The sequence below is a fragment of the Montipora capricornis genome, chromosome 2, assembly GCF_036669925.1.
Source record: "Montipora capricornis isolate CH-2021 chromosome 2, ASM3666992v2, whole genome shotgun sequence".
NCBI lineage: Eukaryota > Metazoa > Cnidaria > Anthozoa > Scleractinia > Acroporidae > Montipora > Montipora capricornis.
In genome coordinates, this window is record NC_090884.1 from 56,486,779 (window position 1) to 56,497,426 (window position 10,648).

Consider the following 10,648-nt stretch of genomic DNA (forward strand, 5'->3'; position numbering starts at 1 on the left):
CACGTCTTGCGTCAAAGAAAACTCTCCCTGACGAAGAAGCTGAAATCGAGGTGATGGAAACTGCTAGATATGAGGCTGACATTGATACCATGATATCCCAAGTGGTTGACGATCTCACACCAAGGCACCCGATTGTTTTTGACTCTTTCAACCTTTGCGAACTGTCCTCTACAAGGAAACTAAACACCCTTTCAATCCCACTCCTAAGAGAGATGTGTTGTCACTTTGATATCGCTGTTGACGACATCAAGGTTAGGCGCCGGAAACCGTACATCGAAAAATTAAAAACGCTCAGTGATAAGTGTACTTGTAAGCAGCTATGATTAAAGTAGTATGTATTGGATTAAGTAAATTATATCCAAACCAGAATTCGACATTTTCTTTTCAAAGTTTTCGTTTCTTTGCTGCCCGTGATTCTGTATTATTTCAGAATGCAATTTATGATAAGGAATTTCAAGATAACATTTGCTAATTGTTTTCACAATACGCAGTTCTGTATACGAGTTTAAAAAACGGGACATTGGACTTTCATACTTGCGATTTGGTGGGGTTTAAAATCCTTAAAATTGCCAAAAACCGTAACATCGCCTGGATTAATGGGGTAGCATTTTGTTCTGCGCAGTCTTATGACTGCTCTCTTTGAACGTTTTATGTTGTGCGTGCAATATAGTTAGTGGCACTTTTTGACACCTTTTTGCCCAAACTTCCCGTTGGCCGTTCTCGTCCTCGTTATTGCATCTCAGTTTGTCACGGTTCTTTACGCGCTGACGATTTTATTCTTTTTCAAAGTTGAACTTAATCGAATATCTAGTGCGTGCGCAGCGTTTTACTGAAGGGACCCGATATGCTACTTTCGTGTATTCAGAACTCACTTATCTCGCGAAATAGTTAGGAATACAGTTTAAAATAGTAGGGCTCAATTTTTTGTCTCCATTAGGAGAGCCTGACTGGGGTTTATTACGTCCAAATCGTTGCGTGACATCCTTAAGGTTTTTAATAAATTCTGATTTCAACCTTAACAGGTTGAAATCAGAATTTATTTTACCACAACGACAACGTAAAGTTTGTTTCCTTCATTTCGCACATAATTTATTTTTTAGGCTTGATGCTTCCAAATAAATATGAAAAACTAGCGCAGAATTACTGTGAAATTGATAATGATAAGTCGCTCTTCATTCCTCACTTTAAATTAAATATACACGCAAATCTGTTTTCTACATGTTAGTTCAAGTGTAAAAAGCCCTTTAAATCTTGCAATCGCATTCATAATACGCCAGTAATTAAGAAACGAAAGATATCATAAGCAACTGAAAAGAAGTGGCAGAAGTCACGGCTTGACTTCCGTGACACCATTTACACAAGTTGACGGATTGATGCTGTGACTTTGCCGATTTTGAGGGTGTTGATAGTCGGCGCTGATAAAAAGCCCGGCACTAATTTTTATATCCGGATTAAGACCAACGTTTCTACTAACTAAATCTAAAAATTTCGGGCGATTTGCTATTTAACCGGGAATGGATATCTCCTTCTGAAAAAATGCACCGAGCTGGCAATTTCGACCACGCAAAATTTTGCTAATTTTTCACGGCTTTCCCAGAATTTCTGTTTCGACACAGAAGTGAATTTTTAGGCTCGAATTACTCGTTGACACGTATTAAAGACGTTTCTGGGCACAAATGTGAGGTTAAAAGCGATGCGAACTGAAAATGGGGATTGATTTGAATTTAGCATCTTACGCTAAAATGGCGGCGTTTTCTCTGATCGCGGGGGCCGAACAGAATTTCGTCCTTGTCGGGAATTAACATAAATCTTTCAAGAAAAAAATCCCACCACGTTTCTTACAGTATGATAGGCTATCTTTGTATGAAATATGAAGAATTTGTTTTTTTCATCATGTGCCAACCTTTTTTATTTTCGTTCGGTTTTAGTGGACATTTCCTCTTAATAAGTTCAAGATTATTTCCTGTAGTCAAAAATCAAAACTTTTCTCTAGAACCTGCTGAATAAGCGTAAATTTCAATAAACAGTGGTAAGAGGATAAAAGCTACTGAGGCCAATTTAAGACGGCAATCCAAAGTCACCGCGACAACAGTTTCAAGTAAAGTAGTTGCACGCAATATACAATGATGGGTGACAGAATTTGCATATTCAATTACATATTGTAATAACATGTTAAGTTTTGGAGAACGAACTTTAGACTCTCAGGGCATACAGTCTTAAAGGGGTGAAAGCAAAACGAAAAGCGATAAAGATTTGAAAACAGTAAGTAAAAATTAGGGTGCAATCCTTTGGGATGATCTGAAAAAAGGATCACTGATCATTACTTGGATCATGGTGCATCAAAGGAACCGAAAAATCCTTCCCGGAGTGGATTTATCTGTTCCTTTGATGCACCGGGGTACAAGTGATCCTGGATCAGCCATCCTTTTTCGGATCATCCCAAAGCAACGCACCCTAATACAAAAGTCAGGCAATTTCATAAGCGTGTCTGCGATTCCCCGAGTGTTGCTATGGAAACGATACAACACTGCTAAAAGCCCTCTTTAATCCAGTTCAGAAGTCAATATCGGTGACCTACAAGTAGGTACCTAATACTTGGTATGAGAGAATAGAACGTGAGTTATTCATGAAATCCTATTAGAAGACTAAAAAAAAATTGATTAAAAAAAAAATTCTTTAATTTTTAAGAATGGCAAAAAACGAATCTCATACTTGAATACAAAAAGTCAGGGTAGATGATAGCGCTTAGTTTCGATATATTGCTCAACACTTAAAGCAAACTAGTTATTTCCGGGTTTTGCGAATTTAGGTTACATTTTTGTTACCGTTCACCCCGGTTTTGGTTTTGATTCATCATTTGACGTGGAAGTCTAAGTATTACAAGTGTGTCATAAGCGTTCGCTCAACTGAAAACCCTTACTGATTACATCAGTTTGCAATGGATCATTTGAACTGTACCGGAAACCATTCCTTAAAGGGGCTAGGTCACGCTGTTTTAGGTAATTTTGTTTAAAATTGTTAGTTATGAGCTCTAAACGTCAAATTGGCAGAGAAAGAGTCTTTCATTTGCAAAATCACGGCCACATAACAATTGAGAATGATTTTCCAGCTGTTTAAATGACATTTTGATATAAACTGATATAAATTTGAAAAAAGGTGGGCCGACGTTTTTCAAATTCACCCAAATGCAATCCACTTCAACCCTCCGCAGTTTTGTCCTTCCTTGTCCCTTCTTAGCTTTCCTGTGTTTTGTTTGAGTTTTTCTATAGTTTTGAGCCGTTATTTTGTTATTTCAGTTAATTCTATGACCATTTGATCAATGCTGAAATTGCCTAAAATTGCGTGACCTAGTCCCTTTAAATATATTCTGGCTCCATAGGGGAGACGACAGAAATGTGGTAGGCGTGGCTATTAAGCATTTAAACTTGCCCTTCCAAGAACTTGCCTATCGTAAACAATTCTGCGAAACGAAAAGAACTTGAATAAGATAGCACATTATAGAAGACAATGGGCCATTGCTTTTAAAGCGTTGTCGACATGTTTCACTTTTTTCTCGAAGCCGTTTCTCACGACGTCGAGGCAAAACCAGACGACGTTAACAGGTGTAAGTGGGCCGAAGCTATCTTAGCGAAAAAAGGCAACGTTAAAGAGTGCCTTTCGCCGACCAGGCCGGATATCCCAGCGAAAACAGGAAGAGTGGTAAATGATGGTAAAGTAAAGAAAGGTGAAAAAAAGCGGCACAGTGAGCTGCTTCTGGACGCTCTCAACAAAGACGACCCTAACGAAGTATTGACGTTAATAGTCGAAGGTAATGAAAAAAAAAGGAAGACACTTAAAACTCTAAACGATAACGCAAAAGCCATTGCTCAACGCGAACGAAAGAGGACAGCTTGTCTTTGCCAGTGTGGGCAGGGTTGTCGTGACTGTTCCAAAGAAGAGATCGACGCTTCCCTTGATGAATGTTGCAATAAATGCTTGTGTTCTTGCTGCCAAAACTGTAACTGTTGCAATTGCATGCAGCCGTGTTCTCGTGAATGTGGTGGAAAGATACGCAAGGTTTGCCGGAATTGGCTGTGTTGCCCCCATATTGAGCAGCAATCTATGGAAAACCGTAGCTTTAACGAAGAGGAAAGAGAGTGGATCAAAATACTCTCCAATCCGCTGTACATCAGCTTGGAGTGGTTCTGGAGGATCTACACAAAGCCTGGTGGAAATGAAGCCGGAAAGGGAAACGAAAATGAAGACAAAGACGTGATTGTTGCCGCTTTACGAGATTCGCATCTTCTTCAAACGATTGCCGGTAACGATATTCACCAACACAAAAAAGAATACGAACAGGCAGCAGATGAAATTCAAAAATTTGCCGTAGCTGTTGTCGAAGAAAGCACGTACGAACAACTGCTTAACATAATGGACACGCAAGGAGATGGGTGTTTAAAGCAAAACAAACCTGAGAACTTCAGCCAAAGTTTAAGCGTCCTTAAGATTGCGGCTGACTTGGAGAGGATAAAGGTTTGTATATTTACTATTTTTTCAAGTTCAGGCGCACCCAGGCAACGACAGTTTGTTAGAGAAATAAATGCTTTATTCACTGTTTATACATAGTATAGTAGTAGCTGGTTTTTACACCATGACCGCTTTCATGGATTTTATGCAAATGTTGTTTGCATGCATGCCTGGGATTCTACGGAAAAGTAATTGTTTGTTCAATTCCTCCCTAAGAATGCATTTATTTCAAAACTAAATGACATTTTTCAATTGGCGCAAAATATGAACAACAGCTTTTCAAAACAGAATAGTCGAGATTGCAAACTTCTTCTTTGGCGCTTCTGCTCAATAGTCGACAATAATCAAGATTCCTGAACATTCGCTACTGGGTTTATCTCTTTCCTTATGTATGCTCTTCTCTCCAAAGCGATTACTTAGTTTCGTAAAGTATTAAGGCCCGTTGTTTCGATGAAAAAATTATCAGCTAAGCCATCGAAGCAAATTTTGACGTTTCGAAGTTGTATATTTTCGAAAGATGCATTTTCTAATGGTAATTCGGGGATACGGCTCTCTCGCGTCTCTTCAAGATAAAAAATGTTTGGCATCTCTGGCGCGTAATAGGTCGATGCGTCTGTCACATATTCTGAAATCGGTTCATCCCGATTTCCTCTTGACAAGTTAATCTGGGGTCACCTAGATTTTGACAAGCGAGTGACTTCTTTGAAATTTTCACGCGCAGTGTGTTGTGTGTTAACGCTAGGTACTACGGCCGTGCGCTGCTTTGAAGAAGAATCCGCAAACAGATTCTTCCAACCAATCTTTTCTAAAATTCCATTACATCCGAGATTCTGGATTCCGGGGATTTTACATTAGAAAGAGACCATGCGTAGGGGCAAGGAACTCCCAGTGATACTAAGCCGATGTCACGGCATTCTTAGACTACCTTTCCCACGAAAAGTCTAGTGACGCAGTGACGTCAAGTTCGTTTCTTGTGACGTCGGGCGCCCTCGAGAGTCTAATTCGCGGGAAATTCAATCTAAAAATAAATCATTCTGTGAATATAGGCCAGTTGTTCGCACTGACTCATGGGCCCCCGACAATAGATCAATTCTAAATCGGCTTTTTTCTTGGATTGGTGTTTTAAATTATGACGTTTTTTGAGAATGGAATCTTTTCCACTAAAAGGAAACGGCATTGGTGTGCATACACTTGTCACTCATTCTACCTGGTCCCTGAAATGATTTTGTGTCTTATAAAGCTTATGTCGGGTTCAAACGTTCCAGGTATTGATAAAAATGAGCAAGCTGTTTGTGTATTATATATGTACGTGATTCGATGGCATCGTTTACAGAGTCTTTATGAACAACTGATTGCCACAAATTGTAGGGTATCGAACAAAATAATGGTATTTCTTTTTCATATTGTTATAAAAAAAAAATTAACGTTCAGCCCTTTTACAAAAACGAAGAAGCAAAGACAATCAATATGTACTTATCGATATCTGTTTGAATCGCTGTCGTGATGAGGTAGTATCGAAGACGAAGACCCCGACAACGAAGACCGAAGACCAACAAAGACCCACTCGAAAGCGAAGACCTCGAAAACATGACAAAGACCTCGAAAACGAAGACCCACTCGATAAAACGCACAAGTTCGCGGTTATGGGGCGCCGATTGTAAATAAATTATTTACCTTGAATATTCTCAATTTTTTCATCATTTAATAAATAACTGTTTTGGATATGATACCATACTTTATTATTTGATATAATACATCCTGATTTCAATTCAGTCGTTTATTATCTGATGTAAGAAGTCCTGATTTCAAATCATGTGTTTATGATTTGATATAATAAATCCTGGTTTCATATCATGCGACTATGATTTGAAATCACGACTTCATGATTTAAATCTAACTTTTAGATTTGATATCAGAGAAATCATGATTTAACTTAATAAGTATGATCAGAAACCCATAAGGGTTGAAACGTGTAACGCGCTTTCACAGCTTCCGAATATTCAGTGCGAACTGATTGGTTGAATGTTTCATTGCTAAGTACCATATTTGGAAACCCCTCGCTCTTGTTGTTCCAAATGTGGTACTTAGCAAATCGAATATTCAGAAGCTTGTTTCCAAGCACACAAGGGGCTGTTACACGTTTCAACCCTTATGGGTTTCTGGTATGATTTAACTTAATACCGAATCGATGCGAGCGAGTACATGTGACAAGTCACACGATCATCTATTGCGCGGGAAAACACAAGCATTTCGGATGAACTTTCAAGGTCAATTGCCTCTGCCATATCCCAGGCAGTTCAAAGGGTGGTCGATGAGGCTCTATCACGTCTTCCAAGTCAGGGAGTCACTTCAACCAGTTCAAGCTCCACCTCAAGCTCGACCTCGACCACAAAATAACGCCTGCACTGCAGGCTACTTTTATAGAGCTGCTGGAACAACATGTAATCCACAGAAACCAGCATCAAACACTACAGTAAGACAGGAAAAATGAAAATGGCCAAATATTCAGTATTTAACACACGAGATTCCAGACGAACACAATGGCCGTTTGTCGGCTAGCACATGTACGTACCTCTTGAGAATTTGAATTTGAGCTCGATGTGGTGGTCGAGGTCGAGCTTGAGGTGGAGCTTGAACTGGTTGAAGTGACTCCCTGACTTGGAAGACGTGATAGAGCCTCATCGACCGCCCTTTGAACTGCCTGGGATTGCCTGGGATATGGCAGAAGCAATTGACCTTGAAAGTTCATCCGAAATGTTTGTGTTTTCCCGCGCAATAGATGGTCGTGTGACTCGGCTCGCACCGATTAGGTATTAACTTAAATCATACTTCTTAAGTTAAATCATGATTTCTCTGATATCAAATCTAAAAATTAGATTTAAATCATGAAGTCCTGATTTCAAATCATGGACGTATGATATGAAACCAGGACTTATTGTATCAAATCATAAATACATGATTTGAAATCAGGGTTTATTATATCAAATAATAAAGTATGGTATCATATCAAAAAGAATTATTTATTAAATAATGAAAAAATTGAGAATATTACGATAAATAAATTATTTTACAATCGGCGCCCCATACGCGGTTGCCATATTTGGGTGATGTCGTGTTTTCCTCCTCCCTACCCCTATTGGACGGTTTTTGGCATGAGACCCCACTCATAAGGAAAACTAGTACCTTTTGTCACGCAATATTTATCCATCAGTGCCTAACTTAAAAACGTTCCCGCGAAAATCTTCCCACATTGAAATTTGTTTCATTTCTCGCCTGACATTAGGTCATAAATTGCTTATTACAAAACTGAAAAAAGATTGGGGGGTCACCAGCTTTGTTTCGGAGAAAAAGGCAAGGGGAAAATGCCCTAATTTCGATAGATGGGTCATCATAAGAGGTTGTAGCTACTCATACGTCGAAAATTATAAAAATATGTTAGGGTGAAGATTTCCGTGCATAGAAATATAGGAGTTGGCGTTTTAGATAATTTCATGCCGTGGGGATGTTGTAAACAGTAGAGTTTACAACATCAAGGAAAGAAACACTAAAAAGATAACTTTTTACATCGTGATTTTTTTTCATTTCAACATATTTAAAATATCGGGGTCACCGATGATCTAAACGAGTAATATCGATGTGATGTTGCGAAGCTCTCGAAAATTTTCCTTTGTCACGTTTGTGCGTGACCTGTCGGGGAGGGACTGGAATCAAGACAGGCTCGATCGATGGAAGGTTTTTGTAAAAAAAAACTTCCTCGAGCATAGCAACGAAGTTTCAAGCAGGCGTTATCTTTATTTGGTTAGTGTTTTGTATCATCTATCTCTCCATTGCCGTCATGCTCATCTTCTGGAGTGTGGTTTTTGTGAAATATAATCTCTGGTTGTTTCCTCGTAGGTCCGCACTATTCAAGTGGACGAGGAAGGCAACACAATTCGGCTCTATTTTTATGAAAGTAAAGGAAAAAAACTTCAAAAAGATGCACTCATTTTGAACTAAGAAATTCGTAGCGTAATAAAAACACTTAAAAATACCAACCCCATTAAATTTAAGCAACGTCGCTGCAGTAAAACTAACCTTCCTCGAGTTTTCAAAACTTTAAGCCACTACTCGATTAGCTACCTTTTCCAAATCTTTTCCATCCTCCCGCTCCTAGTAATTACCCTGGCTGCGCGATTTTGTAATTTTTGCAGCTTATCACTTGAATGGCCACTTAAGCAGTCCCAGACAGGACTGCAATAATCAAAATGCGGTAATATTAAATAAATTTGAAGCGCAGTATTAGCTGAGATAAAGTGCCGTATTCGTTTTAACTCTCCTATAGCTGAAGAAACTTCCCTGCATATTTCGTCTACATGATTTGACCAAGAAAGCCGATCAATGGTAAAACCCAGGGATTTAGTGTGATCTACTTTCCTGATCATTTTGCGATCATTTCGCCATCAATTCGCTCTCCGTGCGTCGAATTGCGCGCAGTCAACAGCTGGGGAGTTGGATCTCCAATTCCCCAGCTGTTGACCGCGCGGCATTCGACGCACGAAGAGCCTGTGTGCAGGCTAAGAATTAATTTACTGTAGGTAGTCGACCGATGTATCGGTCGACACTCGGTCGACTTATAGGTCGATAATCGGACGATAGTCGGTCGATAGTCGTCCGTAGCCCTTAGGTCGACAGTCGGTCAACAGCCGATCGATCATCGGTCGATAGTCATTCCCAGACCCATTGCGATCGAGTATCGGCCACATGTGGGTGACATATTGGTCAACTGTCGGTCGAATATCAGTCATGTGTCGGATATCGGTCAAGTGTGTTAATTAAGCAGATGAGTCCTATGGAGATGACAACATCAGTTATTGCTATCATGCTAAGGAGAAAGGGAGGGGGGGGGGGGGTGAAATTTTACTGGGAGGCATAATTAATCTATGAAGCGAACTGAAGAGCACTGGGAACTAGGGACATGGCTTAGGCGATGGACAATCTTGTCTTTTTTCAGCTTCAAAGTGCATCATTGCCGGTCGTCTAAGTTTTAGCTGTTAAACGGGATCAATCGCAGAAAACTCGGCCCAGCCAGAGCCAAGGATGAAACTATTGCTTCCGTTGTCCAGCAGTCGACCAATAACAAAAACCTGCACACAGCTTTCCTTTTGAGTGTTGGGTTTCTTTCTACCGACAGTCGGCCGACACTCGGTAAATTATCGGCGAAGTGTCGGCGAATTATCGGCGATTAAGGCCAGTGCACACGAGGGAGCTTGCTCCCGGAGCACGCTTCTCATATCAAACCAGTTTGATATGAGGGAACAAAACTCGGGAGCAAAAGTTTTGCGGCGCAACATATTTTATCGCTAGAAATCGTTGGTGCAGACGAGGGAGCTTTACTCCGGGAGCGTGTTACAGAAGCGTGCTCCGGGAGCAAGCTCCCTTGTGTGTACTGGCCTTAATCGCCGATAATTCGCCGACACTTCGCCGATAATTCACCGAGTATCGGCCGACTGTCGGTAGAAAGAAACTGGTTTGATATGAGGGAGCAAGCTCCAGGGGCAAATCTATGCACGAGTCTGTTTCAGGAGCAAGCTCCCTTGGTGTGTACTGAAATTGGCTTGCCGTGACATTGCGTGTCTCCAGTTGGTCAATCAAATTGGCTTATTTTTTTTATAACAACTAGCTCCCATGCCCCAATGGGGTTGTTTCATCATTCAGCTCCCTCGTCGTGTCCTTCGTGTGTACTGGTTGGAGTACTTACCGGGAGCGTGTTTCGGGAGCGTGTTTTAGGAGCAAGCTCCCTCGTGTGTACCAGCCTTTATCGGAGAAGTATCGGTGAACTAGTTAGCAACTATTCACCGAAGTGGAGGTCGCTAGTGGTGGATATTTACCGAACTCGGAGGCGAATAGCAAAGGATATCCGGAGTTTGAATAGCCAATCAGCGTCCACTGTGTTAGTATATACTAATTACTCGGGCCCGTAAGGGCACCGAGTTATAAAACATTTTGGATTTCAGTTTTTTTTCCTGTGCAGCAAAATGCACAATAGAAAACATGTTGCGGTGTTTGATTGGGCAATGCACAATAGAAAGCACGTGGCAGTGTTTTGATTGGGCAGTGCACAATAGAAGGCTCGTGGCGCTGTTTACATTGGTTATTAAAAGCA

At 40.5% G+C, this 10,648-nt stretch overlaps 1 protein-coding gene across 1 annotated transcript in view; it reads left to right on the forward strand.

The window, feature by feature from the left end:
- Nucleotides 1-3,294: 3,294 nt before the first annotated feature.
- LOC138028234 (transient-receptor-potential-like protein) overlaps nt 3,295-10,648 on the forward strand; it is a 34,243-nt gene continuing 26,889 nt past the window's right edge. Inside the window, exon 1 of the mRNA XM_068875700.1 lies at nt 3,295-4,512. Within this exon, the coding sequence (XP_068731801.1) occupies nt 3,538-4,512 (975 nt within the window). The 5' untranslated portion in view covers nt 3,295-3,537. The remainder of the gene's footprint in view (nt 4,513-10,648) is intronic.